The 18,431-nt window shown below is 35.5% G+C and overlaps 1 protein-coding gene and 1 long non-coding RNA gene across 11 annotated transcripts in view; one reads left to right on the top strand and one right to left on the bottom strand.

Moving 5' to 3' along the window:
• The first annotated feature begins 979 nt into the window (after positions 1-979).
• LOC127856349 (uncharacterized) lies at positions 980-1,528 on the top strand. The gene is made up of 2 exons (XR_008037977.1): positions 980-1,087; positions 1,171-1,528. It is a non-coding gene; the product is annotated as an uncharacterized LOC127856349 (long non-coding RNA).
• The window catches only part of LOC127856342 (oxidative stress-induced growth inhibitor 2-like), a 37,776-nt gene continuing 20,853 nt past the window's right edge, over positions 1,509-18,431 (bottom strand). For 2 of the 10 annotated variants that reach the window (XM_052392483.1, XM_052392482.1), the window contains 4 exons: positions 12,423-12,559; positions 11,537-11,728; positions 8,247-8,338; positions 3,315-4,776 (listed from right to left, as the gene is read on the bottom strand). In XM_052392483.1, the coding sequence (XP_052248443.1) occupies positions 3,771-4,776; positions 8,247-8,338; positions 11,537-11,728; positions 12,423-12,559 (1,427 nt within the window). In that variant the 3' untranslated portion in view covers positions 3,315-3,770. Of the gene's footprint in view, positions 2,289-2,401; positions 2,536-3,314; positions 4,777-8,246; positions 8,339-11,536; positions 11,729-12,422; positions 12,560-18,431 lie in introns of those variants that run through there. The other 8 variants (XR_008037971.1, XR_008037973.1, XR_008037969.1 and 5 more) reach the window with 8 other exon arrangements.

The following is an 18,431-nucleotide window of genomic DNA, read 5'->3' as shown; positions in this document are numbered from 1 at the left end:
CCCATCAGTACTCGTGTTTACATTAGCTTTGCAACCGAAATCTCGAACACAACAACAAGTGTTAATTGCACCCATAAGGTATGGCCATAAAGAATGGAAGAACAAAATTAAGTTCAAATTTATAGTTGTTTATTGACTATTATACAACGAAAAGGCAAATAAAAAGTGTATAATCACATTAGTTGACATACAGAATTCGCAGTTGTTCTGATAACTTTAACATTTTCTATGTTCGGTCTGTTGTGTCCCTTTGATTATGCTCCAATTTAGGAAAATTTGAATGTTTATTATTAAAGGTTTGACAACTTTTACCGCCTCATGACAATATAAAGATTAAAATGGTTGGACGAAGACGTGAATGGTCACGAAAAACACAACACGCTATTGTTTATTCGAGCGGGAAAATAAGATTACTGTCCCAACAAGTAGTTTTTTTCCTCTTACCCGACCGAAGCTATTTTTTATACCAACCCTAATCTTGTATGTTTTGTTATGGTATTCCAGTTGCAGATTTCAATCGTTTTCGTCTCATATTTGCAATATAAACAATATCATATAAGATGGATATTCTACAAAGACATTAGAATGATTTCTGATATCATAAACACAACCGTTCTGAACAAATTTAATGAAGTTCAGACTATAAATAAGACTTCTAGAGCGTTAAAAAGGTTTTACTATAATAAAAGAAACTGCTCCGTCTCTGGTGGCAATATTTTTCAACGGACGAGGACCATTTTCGGACCTCAGCTGAGATATCATAAGAGCAAAAGTTCTGACCAAGTTACGTGCAGCTTGGGCAATAAATGTGACTATATAGTGAAACAAAACATTGATTTTATTAGACTAAGTGGCCTACTTTTCGAATCCACGTAACCCTTTTCCGATCTCACCCCAAGATATAAATGTTCTGAAGCTTCATGAAGATTGGACAATGAATGTGCCCTCTAGAGATTTAAGAGTAAGATTGGACAATCAATGTGCCCTCTAGAGATTTAAGAAGGTAAGATTGGACAATCAATGTGCCCTCTAGAGATTTAAGAAGGTAAGATTGGACAATCAATGTGCCCTCTAGAGATTTAAGAAGGTAAGATTGGACAATCAATGTGCCCTCTAGAGATTTAAGAAGTAAGATTGGACAATCAATGTGTCCTCTAGAGATTTAAGAAGGTAAGATTGGACAATCAATGTGCCCTCTAGAGATTTAAGAAGGTAAGATTGGACAATCAATGTGCCCTCTAGAGATTTAAGAAGGTAAGATTGGACAATCAATGTGCCCTCTAGAGATTTAAGAAGGTAAGATTGGACAATCAATGTGCCCTCTAGAGATTTAAGAAGGTAAGATTGGACAATCAATGAGCCCTCTAGAGATTTAAGAAGGTTAGATTGGACAATCAATGTGTCCTCTAGAGATTTAAGAAGGTAAATGTTGACTGACGACAGCACACCATGAGCACGTTGTTCTCAGGTGAGCTAAAAATGAAGAAAAGGAAAACGAAACACTGGTGCAGTTTTAAGAACAACAAGTCTTTATTGATATTAAAATACTTAAATAATCATTGTTAATTATAATTAACCATCATTAAAGACATATTTTATACTCGAGCATACAAATAAACATAAAAATAAATAACACGTGAGCGTTGATGCATAAAATATTTCAATTAAAACATGATTTCAAATGATACTAAAACAACGTTGAATAACATAAGTATTTCAGCTTGTTATGTAAGTGCGACCATTATTGAAAATACCCGGTAAATATGAATAACAAAATGCTAAGCTGCAAAATGATATGACTCTGATTAGAATAGAAAATAACCCCATTATGAGACCTCCTGTACATGTGAATAGGCGGAAAAACTATACATCATCTAGATAGTTTTAACAGACAATATGCCTCATGAATTTTTAACTGGCTTTATTATTCTGGTAAAAATAAATGTACATCAAATATGTGCATATTTGCTGAATATGTGATTGTTGTCATTAAAAGCTTAAACAAATCAGTTCAAGCTGTATAGGTGCAGACCCATCTACGGATTGCAGACCCATCTACAGATTGCAGACCCATCTACGGATTGCAGACCCATCTACGCGGATTGCAGACCCATCTACGGATTGCAGACCATCAACGGATTGCAGACCCATCTACGGATTGCAGACCCATCTACGGATTGCAGACCTACAGGTGTATCTACAGATTGCAGACCCATCTACGGATTGCAGACCCATCTACGGATTGCAGACCCATCTACGGATTGCAGACCCATCTACGGATTGCAGACCTTTCTACAGATTGCAGACCCATCTACGGATTGCAGACCAATCTACGGATTGCAGACCCATCTACGGATTGCAGACCCATCTACGGATTGCAGACCATCTACGGATTGCAGACCCATCTACGGATTGCAGACCCATCTACGGATTGCAGACCCATCTACGGATTGCAGACCCATCTACGGATTGCAGACCCATCTACGGATTGCAGACCCATCTACGGATCATGTATGTCATATGCACATCATCACTCTGTTAAAATGATAACATAAACAACAGCAAATTTGCATTGCTGTTTGGATAAAATTATTTAATATGAGGTGAGCTCTGTAAAAGGGGGTTTAATGCATGTGCATAAGTGTCATCCCAGATTAGCCTGTGCAATCTGCACAGGCTAATAAGGTACAACACTTTCTGCTGTTATGGTATTTTTTGTTTGCAAAGTCTATTCTTAGCAAAAAACCAGTAAAGTCAGAAAGTGCTGTCCCTGATAAGCATGTGCAGCTATTAAAACTCCTTTTCACACAGCACGGTTCAATAATAGTATTTACATGAGCAATATTTTGTATTGGATTTCTCTCACAGTAAGGCACAGGATTTAACAGATATTATAAGTATACATTGGTTTATCAAACTGATAATGATGGTTGTAACTGATGTTCTTATAAAAGGCTAAACCAACAGAACACATGTTGATTTTAACCCTTTCCCACTAAAAAGCAAAGTAAAAATGGCTATAAACAGCATAAAACCAAAACAGCCTGCAAGTAACTCACAGTCTGTTCAGGTTCTAAGCTGTTTGCTGTTCATCAGTATCTAAGGGTTGGAAATGAAGCCTTTAAAACATGAATCTACTAAGACAGGTCTTTAATTGAATTTAACTTTCTAAGGGACTACAAATGCGTCAAAGACGAATCTAAGTGGTAAAGGGTTAACTTTCTTTTGTTAACACTTCTGGCTAAGAGTATGAGTTAAGCGTGTATACAACTATAGAATATTGCTGACCACAATGGTAACTATAATGCAATACATTCAACTTATTTTTTATCATGAAATAACATTAGCATTGCTCATAAGAGATCATTTATACATGACATGGGAGATACAAATTAACTGTATCACTGATACCTATAACAAGTTGGTTAGTATTAATATAACAATATGCAGTAAAATAATGGTACATGCTCTTGCACGTTAAGTTCTGGTGTGTCTATTACATTATGTTATTTAAAAATATACAAGCACATTGTTTCAAATATGCAGACAAAATTAACTTGACAAAAGTAACTTGAGATGGGATTGGAAGAGAAACTGTATCTAATAAAGGCAGTATGTTCTGATTTTTGCGGTTTAGGTCAGTGATATTGTTACACTATACGTGTAATAACAAGGTTTTAGTGCACAAAAATTGGAGCACAAAATTATCCAACTACATAGTAGTTATAACATGCTTCTGTCAATCCAAAATACTATGCAGTATAGCTGGGCTAAGATTCACTCTTACACGTTAAATAATTGGTGATACCCAAGGCACCACCCTGTCCGAACCTTACAAAGTTGTCACCTACAAGGGGTCCCATTGTAAACAGCCCCAGCTCCTTCATGGACTGGTAGGAATAGGGGTCAATGTCGATAGGATTGTGCTTGCTTTCTATTGGATACTTTTTCACAACCCCCAAGTCCCGTCCCTCATGAGGTAGAAAACTCAGATCTGGTCTCGAACCAATGAACACAGCGACATGAGACACTTTAACCGACATTGTTTCGTCTGTTCTTTTCTTGTGCTCTTTTAATATAACAGTCTTGTCAGGTTCTATATGCACAACACCTTGTTTCTCGAAGGATTTATAGAATGGACTTTTTTCACTTCCTTTCATCAACATGTGGACTTTATGATATTCGGGATACATGTTTTTTGGTAGTTTTCGTAAAATGAGGCTTGGATCGTTTGCGCCTCGTCGAAATGCATGATAAATAGGCACCTGGTTCTGTATAGATATGAGAATAGCATCAGCAGCACTCAAACCAGCCCCAACAACCATAACAGGTTCATTGCTGGCTAAATTATCTCTTTGATTTATCACAGATTCAAATTCATGAAGCGAATGACTAACAAAGTCTAAAGTCTCTCCAGGGACGCTGAGAGTATTTGGGACATCAAATGTTCCTGTTGCCAGAACAACATACTTGGAACATATGCTGAATTCCTCGCAAGTTTCGTATTTGGTGGCCCCAATGTCGTTACTGTGTGGGGAAGTATAATAACCCTTGACTTCATAGAAATAGGGAAAACCATTTATTTCTGCACAACAACATTTTTTGTCTTCTTTTCCACTTGTCTTCTTGAGAGTATGCACTTTTTTCACGGATGTGACAACATAACCGTTGTAGAAATTATTCTGAATGTTCATCTTGTTCACAAAGTGTGTGTAGTAGTTACAGACATCAGATATAGTGGCCCGATCTCCATTGGTTTCTTTTCTTCTGTCAGAGCTGCAATTAGGACAAGATATGAAAATATTTTGGATAGTATGAACTGATTAAAATAACATAAAGGAAGTTAAATTTAATCAGAATCTGTATGCATATTAACTTTATTTGATAACATGCCACTATACTTTCTTAATGCACACCATTAGGTCTGAAACAAGTTTTGATATGAAAATTAAAAACAAAAAATTAATGAAAGACTACTATTGAAAAATTATTAACACCAAAACTAGTTGTCTCCCTTAAAATCCCCCTTTGTAAATCAAGTCCTGGATTTGAAGTTCTAGTTAGTGTTCTATTTGTCTGTACTAATTTGTGACCATAAACCATTCTCATGTTTAGCCTAAACAGACAAACTTGGTTACCAAGCCTTGGTTATCACTCACGTTTTTGTTCCTGCCAACAAGTTATTGGGCACTTAAGTATTAGACACTTATCTGGCTTTCTTATTATCCCATAATTTTCTGAAACGTTACCGGTATATCTTAATTTTTTAAATTAACAAACAAGAAGAGAAAAATGGGGACAAAACATTAAAGCAAGATTTCTATATTGCCAATTAGGGCACATGTCAAGGTTGGAAATACTTAACAACAATATTTGGTTTAGTTCTAATAGACTAAATAAATATTTTGTTTTAAAATCTAGAACAAGAGAGATATCAAACTGGGACACACATATCATTTTAAGTTCAAGCAATCCATTTGCTCAGTAGAGCTGATCCAACAAATTTGGCAACGGAATACATACTGAAAACAAGAGGGCCATGATGGCACTGAATCGCTCACCTGACTCATTAAGATCAGATGAAAACTATGACCTCTATTGTCTACACAATGTTTTTCTATGATTTGACCTAGTGACCTAGTTCCTGACTCTAGATGACCCAAATACAATCCCAATCCAGATTTCATCAAGATAAACATTCTGACCACAGTTCATAAATATTGGATGAAAACTGTGACCTCTATTGTCAACACAAGGTTTTTCTATTTATTTGACCTAGATTTTTACCCCAGATGACCCAAATACAATCCCACCCAGATTTCATCAAGAATTCTGACCAAATTTCATAAAGGTTGGATGAAAACTGTGATCTCTAATGTCTACACAAGGTTTTTCTATTATTTGACCTAGTGACCTAGTTTTTGACCCCAGATGACCCAAATAAAATCCCAACCCAGATTTCATCAAGATAAACATTCTGACCAAATTTCATAAAGATTGGATGAAAACTGTGACCTCTATTGTCTACAGAAGGTTGTTCTATTATCTGACCTAGTGACCTTGTTTTTGACCCCAGATGACCCAAATAAATCCCAAACCGGATTTCATCAAGATAAACATTTTGACCAAATTTCATCAAGATTGGATGCAAACTGTGACCTCTACTGTCTACACAAACAAATTGTTGACGGACGGACGCACGGACACACGCAGGCACGCACAACGGACGCCGGACATCACACGATCACATAAGCTCACTGTGTCAATTCATGACAGGTGACTTAAAAATATGTGTCGGAGATAAACATGAACAGTTGTGGTTAAAATCCCATAGAAAACAAGGGCTGTTTGTAAAACATGCATGCCCCCCTATATGGGCTATAAGTTGTAGTAGCAGCCATTGTGTGAATACGTTTTTTGTCATTGTGAATGGTGGTGGTGGTGGTGGTGGTGGTGTAGTAGTAGTAGTAGTAGTAGTAGTAGTAGTAGTAGTAGTAGTAGTAGTTGTAGTAGTAGTAGTAGTAGTAGTAGTAGTAGTAGTAGTAGTAGTAATAGTAGTTGTAGTAGTAGTAGTAGTAGTAGTAGTAGTAGTAGTAGAAGTAGTGTAGTAGTAGTAGTAGAAGTAGTAGTAGAAGTAGTAGTAGTAGTAGTAGTAGTGGTAGTAGTAGTAGTAGTAGTAGTGGTAAAAGTAGTAGTAGTAGTGGCAGTAGTAGTAGAAGTAGTAATAGTAGACGTGGTGGTGGTGGTGGTGGTGGTGGTGGTGGTGGTAGTACTAGTAGTAGTAGTACTAGTAGTAGTAGTAGTAGTAAGTAGTAGTAGTAGTAGTAGTAGTAGTAGTAGTAGTAGTAGTGGTAGTAGTAGTAGAAGTAGTAGTAGTAGTAGTAGTAGTAGAAGTAGTAGTAGTAGTAGTAGTAGTAGTAGTAGTAGTAGTAGTAGTAGTAGTAGTAGTAGTAGTAGTAGCAGTAACAGTAGCAGTAGCAGCATTACAAGACCAATACTTAAGAATGATCAAATGGGAAAAGGTAACATAGCACCAGCAGTAAATATGGGGCTCATTTACAGGTCAGATTTGGAATCTCTGCTGTAAAATGAGATTTTGAATGAATTAAAGGGAGGCAAATCTGTAATAAAAAGAACATGCATAAACCGTAGTTGTTTCCCTTGTTTGAACCATGCTAAATCCTTACAAGTTTGGAAAGAATTGGATGAAAAATTTGGACTTTATTGCATAAACACCATTTTCTCAATTCAAGGGGAGGTAATTCTGTACTTCATGGACCAATAATGCTCATTTTTTGTAGGGTTTGTGTCCTCATTGATATAAAGACACTGTGCAAATTTGGAAAGGATCGGACAAAAAATGTGGAAGATTTTTGAAAGTTTTCACAAAATAGGCAAAAACGAATAAACATGCAAAGTTCAACGAGCTCCTGCGGCCATGTTTTTTGACAAATCAAATTTCTTTGAACAACTTTTTCAGGGGAGCCCTCAAAGGTCATCCCTGTGAAATTTTTTGAAAATCTGATGAGCGGTTTCTGACAAGAAGATTTTTTAAGGTTTTTACCATATATGGTCATGGCGGCCATCTTGGTTATGTGATCAAATTTTTTTAACAATTCTTTTGTCCCATGACCTAGGGATGCTCCACATGAAATTTAGTTGAAATTGGCTCAATGGTTTAGTAGAAGAAGATGTTTACAAATTTGTATACGGACGGACGGACGGACGCCGGACGCTGAGTGATCACAATAGCTCACCTCGAGCTATCGCTCAGGTGAGCTAATAAGCTTTGACTTTTTGTGGGACACAAATGTATTTCTCCCTCATGCTTGTGCAATTGAGAAGAACCATTAAAAAAACTAGCAAAGGACCAACTGATAAAAATGTGTGTAGATTTTTTTAAAGAAAAAAATGGCTTTCTGATTTTGATCTATGGTGGCCATCTTGTGAAGGGGAACCATGTACATGTTTGTAGAAGACTCTAAAAGAAACAATTCTGAGCACTTCTGGAAGGGCACTTTTCACATAGATGTAGCCAAGCTGCAAACTGGGTATTTATCTCAGTGTTTTTCTTCATTGAAATTTGGGTCCTGTAGGGGGACCCATTCCTAAAGTATACATATTACAAAGGGGACCAAACAATTTCCAATTTAAGGTTTCTCAAAACTTTTTTTTAAGTCTCAACATTTATTTATTTAATTTCTTGAAGGGCAGGTTTCACGCAAAGCTGCAAACTGGGTATTTACCTATGATTGGATTTGAGCCACTTCTGGAAGGGCAGGTTTGGCAACTCCATCCAACTGCTGAGACTCAGGGTTTGCATGGAGCCCTCCATTGCCTACGAACACAATGCAATAAATTGACTCATCTGCCATGTACTCACATATGAGCCACTATCTGCAAAAATGGGATTAAATTGTAGTGCATAAAGCAGTCTGAACAGGTTAATCAGGGACAAAACTGGCTACTTTCATGGAATTTTATACTTAAAGGATGTCTCTTTATAATGAATTTAGTCTAGGCAGAAAGTAAGGTCCCTGAGAGCCTGTGCAAATGCTTATCTAGTAATACACTTTTCACTTGTGCATTAAGCCCCATTTTCCCAGTGTGAGTTTTTTTTTTACATGATACATGCTTTAAAACTTTGAAATGTTGTATTCATGACTTTTGTTCAATTTTGTGAGATATATTAAAATGGAGAAAGCTTTTATTTACTACAAAACTATTGTACCATTGACCCACTTTAGTCTACCAACATAACGCATTGCATAAGGTTATCTCCCTTGTATACACACTCATGATACACCATAAAAGATAGTTATCAAAACTAGATGTGTTTGTAAAACACAATGTCCCCCTATATGATGTTTGACCTCGAAGGATGACCTTGACCCCTATATGATGTTTGACCTTGAAGGATGACCTTGACCTTGACCCTTCACCACTCAAAATGTGCAGCTCCATGAGATACACATGCATTTCAAATATAAAATTGCTAGCTTCAATATTGCAGAAGTGACATTACATGAGCAATTTTGACCCATATATTTGACCTTGAAGGATGACCTTGACCTTTTACCACTTAAAATGTGCAGCTCCATGAGATACACATGCATGCCAAATATCAAGTTGCTATCTTCAATATTGCAAAAGTATTCATAAAATAAGCGATTTGGGCCACATATATTTTACCTCTGACCTTGAAGGATGACCTTGACCTTTCACCACTCAAAATGTGCAGCTTCATGAGATACACATGCATGCCAAATATCAAGTTGCTATCTTCAATATTGCAAAAGTACTCATAAAATGAGCGATTTTGGCCACATATATTTGACATCTGACCTTGAAGGATGACCTTGACCTTGACCTTTCACCACTCAAAATGTGCAGCTCCATGAGATACACATGCATGCAAAATATCAAGTTGCTATCTTGAATATTGAAATACTGCAAAAGTGTACATAAAATGAGCGATTTTGACCCATATATTTGACCTTTGACCTTGAAGGATGACCTTGACCTTGACCTTTCACCACTCAAAATGTGCAGCTCCATGAGATACATATGCATGCCAAATGTCAAGTTGCTATCTTCAATATTGCAAAAGTTATTGAAAATGTTAAAGTTGGCGCAAACCAACCAACCAACCAACCAACAGACCAACAGACAGGGCAAAAACAATATGTCCCCCACTACTATAGTGGGGGACATAATTACGATGAACAAGTCTGCAAGCCCTGCAATGAAACAATATTGAACCAGGCCACACAATACTTCTGGTTTCCTATTGATGGGCTTGTAACATTTACTTGGTCTCTAGACATAACACAAGACTTTGGTATTGCATCATCAAACTTGTAATTTCTATGTCTGTAAATATTTTGTGTGTGTTTGTTGTTGAATTAAGGCAAACTGCTATTTAAAATGACTAGTTAGGTACTTTGACTTCTTTTATTTGCTGAATAATTTGCATGTTAAAGTAATGTTTCTTTTAAATAAAGCAAATTACCCTAATACAATCATACCAAGGGCTGTTTGTAAAACATGCATGCCCCCCTATATGGGCTATAAGTTGTAGTAGCAGCCATTGTGTGAATACGTTTTTTGTCACTGTGAACAGTGGTGGTGGTGATGGTGTAGTAGTAGTAGTAGTAGTAGTAGTAGTAGTAGTAGTCGTAGGTGGTGGTGGAGTAGTAGTAGTAGTAGTAGTAGTAGTAGTAGTAGTAGTAGTAGTAGTAGTAGTAGTAGTAGTAGTAGTACAAGTGGTAGTAGTAGTAGTAGTAGTAGTAGTAGTAGTAGTAGTAGAAGTAGTAGTAGTAGTAGTAGTAGTAGTAGTAGTAGTAGTAGTAGTAGTAGTAGTAGTAGTATTACAATACCAATACTTAAGAATGATCAAATGGGAAAAGGTAACCTAGCACTGGCAGTAAATATGGGGCTCATTTACAGGTCAGATTTGGAATCTCTGCTGTAAAATGAGATTTTGAATGAATTAATCTGTAATAAAAAGAACATGCATAAACCGTAGTTGTTTCCCTTGTTTGAACCATGCTAAATCCTTATACATTTATAATGCCTATTTCCAGTAACTGTGACCTTCACCTGTGACCTTGACCTTTGACCTAGTGACCTCAAAATCAATAGGGATCATCTGCAAGTCATGATCAATGTACCTATGAAGTTTCATGATTCTAGCCCCAAGCGTTCTTGAGTTATCATCCGAAAACCACCTGGTGGACGGACCGACCGACCTACCGACCGACCGAACGATTGACCGACATGAGCAAAGCAATATACCCCCTCTTCTTCGAAGGGGGGCATAAACATAGCCACATCATTACAAAGACTAAATGAATACTTTGGCATGTAGCTTCAAATACCTTAAACATTTTATCACAATATACCAAATGACTTTCAGTACAATCTGATATAAATAGCATCCTAAAATCCAGCTACACTTATTTAGGAAAATAATGTACTGGTCAGAATGCGTGCAAATAGTAATCCTATACAAGAGATGTTTGTGCAACATCAATCCGCCCTCTCCCGCCACCCAACAAAATCATGAAGAAACCAATTTCTTAAAATATTATGTGACCATGACCTTTGACCTTACCTATACAAATTCATAAAGCCGGGCTAATAGTAATTTTTTAAGGTTCTCATGATCTCCAGCAGCAATATAAGGCTCCAGTATAACTCTTAACCCCTTAGATATGTATTTTCAAGCATTTGTAGTCTCTTAGAAAGTTAAATTTAATTAAAGACATTTCTTACTAGATTCAAGTTTGGAAGTTATTTTCAACCTTCAGATACTGATGAGCAGCAAATAGCATACAAGCTGAACAGTCTGAGAGTTTATTCGCAGGCCGTTCTAGTTTTATGCTGTTTGCACATAGCCATTTTCACTTTACTTCTGAGTGGGAAAGGGTTAACTGACATTTTCGATGAAATGTTTTTGAAACCAAAGTCAACATTACAAAATAAGGCGTGTATAAACTAGAAAGAACAAACACTGAAACACTATGAAACCCACCTGCCAAGATCCTCCCGGTTTAGATTTTCCCAACACCATGTGCTCAACCATGTGATTTTCCTCGTATCTCCAGCGCAGCAGAGACGGGTTATCTGCCCCTTGATCTGCGTCTGGGTGCGAGAGAGCGTCAAACAGGACTGCCACGGGATTGCTGGACCGGCCCTCCAAACCCTCGCTGAGGAATTCTAGGTCCTGTAAGATGGGATCATGGAATGAGTCTGAGATCTTCAAAATGAGCCGCCACACTCACTTGGAAAAATGGCTTGATGCATGCCTGTGAAGTCCACACAAGCTAATCTGGGGCAATATGGAATTTTTCATTGGAATTCTTGACTAAGCAAAAATATCATTTTATGCTGGGAATTTCTAAATGACGCTTATTTAGCCTCTATTTAATGCTTCAATCTCCAAAACAGTGCTTACTTAGCCTGCCTTAGACTGCATTCTTCAAAATGTTGCTAATTTAGCCTGCATTTGAGGCTCAGATCTATAACATGATGCTTCTTTAGCCTGTATTTGAGGCTGCATTTTCAAAATATTGCTTGTTTAGCCTCCATTGTTAGTAATATGCAAGGTTGTTACCTTGATGAATTTTGAAATGGATTGTAGATTTGTTTATCAAAAAGAGGGGCGCAAGGAATATTAGGCTGCAATCTTTTCATACACGTATGTTGCATTGTGAATTCAGATAAATTTTCTCTTCAATTAAAATATAAAATACAAAGTTTCAGTAATTTGAAAATAAATTGTTGACTTATTGATAAAAACTTTAAAAATAAAAGTTTTAAGTTTATACTGAACAGTATATAGAACAAATAATTTATTGTTCACATTTAAAAATTATTTTTTTTAAGGATTATCTGTGCAAATAAAAAAGATTCAATACCTGCTCCACCAGTGAAATATTTCTATCCACCTCCTGCAGTCGTGCATTCAGCATGGGATTGGGGTGGGGCTGTCCTGTGTAGTAGGGCCGGTAACCAGACAACATGTAGGATAGGCAGATACCTGATGGGCCGTTCCCTGAAAGGATTGTATATAGATGAGCCTCGATCTGGGAAAACAGGGCTTAATGCATATCCATTAAGTGTTGTCCCAGTTGAGCCTGTGCAGTTTGCACACAGTAAACTTTACACACATGAATTATCTGATTTCCCCAGTGCAAGGCGATCTTATGTTCTTAGGTACCAGATGGCATAAACTTGATTTTAATACAGTATGGACTTTTCTGTGAGCATATTATTCTATTTTACATTTTTTTGGTAATAAACTAAGATATTACTTTTGGTAAGTTTTCACAAAGATGGAAAAAGAACAGGTATTTGTTGTAGCTATGCTATTATTTTTACATCTCCTTTACATTCTTAATAGTTTTCTTGAAGCAAAGACATAATGAAATATGCTTGTGTTAATAGCATTTTATAGTTTCACTCAAAAAGAACATTTATGATGCAAGTTTTATTTAACCAAGAGTATATTATGCTAGGATCACTACTGAATACATCAAAAATGTAACATTGACCTTCCATAAAAATTGCTAACTCATTTAATAATTAATGTAGAGCAAAATATGGAGCCTTTAAAGTAACTGGGATATAAAATTGTTGTAGTGAAAGTTGACAGTTGTTCAACCACATGTATATCATACTCAGATCACCTGTCCAGTGAAAGATAACAAATGTGACCTTGACCCTCCCCAAAATATGCTTACTCATGTTAGTATGATAATAGCGAAAAACATGGAGCCATTTAACTACATCAGCTAGTGTTGTAGTGAAAGTTGACAGAACAACATTTATAATACTTCCACTATAACATAATTACCCTGATTATGTTCTTTCAGTCAGTTGGGCAATCACAACAAAAATGAATCAATGTAAATGTTATCTTCATCATCACGTTTTTAACTGCGTTAAAAGTTAAAGAGGCATAAATCTTTCAAAATTTTCCATTATGATACTTTTCATAATGCAGTCATGTTTTTTAAAATAATTATTTTAAATTAAGTAAGTTTTGATAAAAATGCCTACTATGATAATATTCAATATATTATATTTGCTACGAAAGTAACAATCTTGGCAGTTCACACTAAATATTTGATGGAATGGCAGATGGTTTTAATTTGATGAGCACACCTTAATATGGCTATGTCAATACAAGAGCACCGCATAACGGGTGCCACGCTCGGCTGCGAACGCTTGTCAGATTTTTTTTTTTTCTTTAAGAGGTCACAGTGACCTTGACCTTTGACTTAGTGACCCAAAATGGGTGTGGCATGTAAAACTCATCAAGGTGCATCTACATATGAAGTTTCAAAGTTGTAGGTGGAAGCACTTTGATTTTAGAGGCAATGTTAAGGTTTTTGTTTAAGTTTTATATTAGAGGTCACAGTGACCTTGACCTTTGACCTAGTGACCCAAAAAAGGATTTGGCGTGTAGAACTCATCAAGGTGCATCTACATATGAAGTTTCAAAGTTGTAGGTGGAAGCACTTTGATTTTAGAGCCTATGTTAAAGTTTGATATTAGAAGTCACAGTGACCTTGACCTTTGACCTTGAGACCCAAAAATGGTAGTGGCGTGTAGAACTCATCAAGGTGCATCTACATATGAAGTTTCAAAGTTGAAGGTGGAAGCACTTTGATTTTAGAGCCAATGTTAAGGTTTAAGCACAACGCCTACGGCAAACGGTGGACGTCGGATGACTAGCAGGCTATGACAATAGCTCAGGTTTTCTTCGAAAACAGCCTCGCTTAAAATTGGGCAAAAACTGATTGCTAATGAAAAAATAATAATCCAAAAATGTATTTTCTTGTCTTGCAATAAAACATATTAATTGAATCAACAACATTTCCTTTTTATGAGGAAAAGTATAATTGTAAATGCTAGAAGCGATGTTATAAAAATATGGTACCTATAGATTTTAAATCTATAGCTAATGATAATCTATTCTATCCCATAAGAAATTGTAGTCAATGGAAAAATATCATGTTAATTAAACTAAAAATAGAAACAAATATGTAAATAGTTTTCCAATAACTAATGGAGCCAAATACATTTAACAAAAGAGCATTCTTCATGATATACAAATGTAATATCAATTAAACTAAAATATGAACAAATCATTACAACATTTGCCAATCACTAATGGAGCCAAATAACAATAATATTTAAACATATGGACCTATTATAAACCTTGAGGCTTAGAAATCAGTTACCGGTAGTTTCAAAGGTTTGATAATCTAGACATCAGACAGATATTCAGCATGAAATGATCTTTAAGGTGAGGTCAATGGCCGTTCCAGTTGTCTGGTATGTTCTAGATTGTCTGCAGGATAAGCATGGATTTTTCTGTTGCTATATCATTATGAATGGCAAATTAGTTGTATAGCCACAAGTACTGTAAAAAATATATTGATAATAAAATCAGTTTTTAATTGAAATGTATGTAAAATAAAAATTACTGAAATCTAAATGTAGTAGTGCAAAATGAACAATTTATCAAAAAGCTATTTCATTAATTGTTCTTTCATTATAAGCTATTTGGTAATCTTTTCATACAAATATTTTCTTACACAAAAAATGATAACTTGGTAATTAAAATAGCTACATATATGGATAATGTGTCATTCAAATTAGTGGGGGTAAATATATAATTAAAATCATTACAAGTCATGTTTGTAGTACATTTTACATTTAAAACTCCATTTTTAACTTGATGTTCTAATAATTACTAGGTAAATTTGTTTTACTTCAGTTAAGAACAACTTAGCCTAGGACATGTTGACTATTAACCCATTTATGCCTAGCGTCCTGAAAAAAGGACATTGCAAACAGCGTAGACCCAGATGAGACGCCACATAATGCGGCGTCTCATCAGGGTCTACACTGTTTGCTTTAACGAAATTCTGTAAGAAATATTCTAAAAATAGAAATAAATATACCTGACATCCCTAATTTTGGAAATTAATTGATCCAATTAAGAAGGGTGGGAGAGTCCACTAGGCATAAATGGGTTAAACTCAGCCGAGGTCAACATTGATATTTATGATGTTTATGTTTACATATAGCCTGAGTGTGTCATTTTCCCACAGCTTTATCATCTTGAACTCAGGAATTAAATTCCTTTGCAGGTTACTTGATAAAACATTTGCTTATCTGTCACTCTGTTTGCTAAACAGATTCATCTGACTATTCTATCTATATGTTACACAGAGGCCCACTTCAAGTCACAACAACGGTTTTCATTATGTAAAATGAACGCTTAAATTTTTTGTTATTATTCAAACTTTCATAATTGTTTACAAGTCAAAACTGTTGACAATAGAATTGTCTTATTTTTGTTAAATTCATAAACTTATGCAATATTATACATACAACAAATAACTTTCATGTGATGAAAATGTATGTGATTGCTTCACAAGTGTATTTAATTTAAAAAAAACAAAGCTGAAATTTGCACTCCACCTTTAAGCCCTTCAGTTTTAAGTTGATAAGCTGAGATGTTCAGAATGAACAAATAGATACACGTAACATTAGCTTTCTTGCATTCGGCTTGGATCATCCATCCTTGAAGTTGAACTACATGCATCCCACAGTGTTAAGTGTTGCAAAACTCAACCAATGAGCAATAAATGATAGCATCTTGTTTAGAAATAGTTGACGCATACAGGCGCATGAATCAACTCATAATGTAAGTTTATGTAACAGGTTTTAGGACTGTTAAATATTAATCATTCAGCATCAATTCAGGCCTTTTCCGCCCTATGCCACGGGTCCGAATTTCGCCTCCATTCCCAATGCAAATCTGGTTGTTTTTTCCCAATTGAAAAAAAAAAAAATAAAATAAAATTAAAAATATATATATATTTTTTAAACCTTTAAATATATAAGTTAACCTGATCCAGTGTAGAAAATAGAAAAATATTGCATAATTAAATTACCTGTTGCCTTGACTTTGTTTTAAAATCAGTAAAATTTGTTTAATTGATTATTTAAGACTTTGCTTATTTTCCCCAAAATCGGGCGTTTCGCGCGATTGTTTTCCCTCAAAAAAATACCAGGCCCTTTCCCCAAAATCAGGTTAAAATCCCTGCACTTATCACAGTTCATAATATTTTGTAAAATTTTAATTAAATCAAAATAGTCGTTATTTACCAGTTAACAGCTTCTTTGAAATATAAGAAACACTATTTAAATGCGATTATTTTTCCCAATGGAGCCAGTTTCGCGATATTTTTTTTTCCCAAAATGTAATTTTTCACGCCGCGAAATTCCCGAAATTCCAGTGTGGCTTTTACCCAAAATGGAGCGGAAAAGGCCTGCAATTAAATATATTGTACACTCTTTGTTAAAAACAACCGTCTTAAATGAATGCTCCCCTAAATTTGTTTAATAATACACACATCTGAATTCCTATATACTTCTTTTTCTGCTTTTAATGCTGAATACAAACACATACTAAACGTAAATCTTTGGTTGCTTTCTTCACGTACATGTATGTACATGTACCAAGCAACAAAGTCAAATTATTTTGTCTTTCTTCTAGTAATAAGCATATAACATGTAAAAAATAGAATGCCTTTATTTTCATACCTATTCAGGGTTGTCATTATGATTGTAAACAAAAGGTTATTTTGGAATAGTAACCGATTCAGCCGGGGTCAAGGTCAAGGCCCTGGTAGGGGGGTCAGGGGGCGAAACCCCCCGACGGCAAACGAATTCTAGATATTTAGGGACAAAATACTGTTATTCTCAGAGCATAAAAAGTAAAAAATGAGGTATAGACAGAATAGACAATTTTAAGATTTTCACATTTTTAGTATACTGTACAATGTAAAAACATGTTATATTGATAGATCATTGCACGTTCCAATTCTATCCATTAATAATCCAGTATTATTACGATTTCTTTTTTTCAAAACCAAATTATGGCCAATATTGACGATGAATGTCGTCCGCCATTTAACGCAAGTGCATATATAAATTAAATTGTGGGATTGGGGAATTCCCATTGAACAAACGTGAATCACGTGGCGCGATTTGAGAGCATTGAGAACCGTTTATATTTAGTAATTACGACAAATCAACGACTCAATCTAAACTGTTACATATACCTCCTTACAGAAAAGTTTGAGAAAGTGAAAGTGAATTTCTAAGAATAAAAACGTGTCTTTCTTTAAATTTTACCGAGTACTTTTCATTCCGGATCGTGATATAACTTTTCAGGTCATTCATGCATGTAGACCTATATGTATGCATAGTTTGGCAATCTAAAAACACGTTATTTACCTACTTATTACATTATGCGTTATGACCATTTGTATATCAAAATGCATTATTTAATTGAAGTATTTTCAAATGCGTATACTTAAATGTGTTATCCGAAATCATTTTCAGATTTCATTATTCACGGAAATTTAGAAAATTCTAACAACAGAGACACATTTTTCGTGTTTTACATGTACATATAAAAATCATGCCAAAATTAGACTTCATGTATAGCGTCACGTCATCCTTCCTCGGGGAAAGCGTGGACTTTAATATTTAGATGCTGAATAACAACTTCGTAGGGCAGAGGTCGCTAATATCTTTTATTTTGGTAGAAAATAGAAGAGCATGTTTTAATATGTTGAAACCTTTTCTCTCACTAAAAAAACTAGTTAATTATGCTCTACAATGCTACATTTGTTGAGCTACGGTCAGTAATAATCTGTGAAATGTACAGCTATTTGATACAGTTTCATGTGGGGTCGGCGTGTATTCGGGCGTGTATTCGGCTGCCTGAGTGCTGATTGGTTGACGTGCTTACCAAGAAGGATTTGATTGACAGCTGGAAAAATCAATATTGGCCACTCGCTGAGAAATTCATTGAAAACAGTAGCTCTTAGGCGGAG

Source organism: Dreissena polymorpha, chromosome 13 (assembly GCF_020536995.1).
Source record: "Dreissena polymorpha isolate Duluth1 chromosome 13, UMN_Dpol_1.0, whole genome shotgun sequence".
NCBI classification, from domain to species: Eukaryota; Metazoa; Mollusca; class Bivalvia; order Myida; family Dreissenidae; genus Dreissena; species Dreissena polymorpha.
This window is presented reverse-complemented; position numbering and strand designations above follow the sequence as displayed.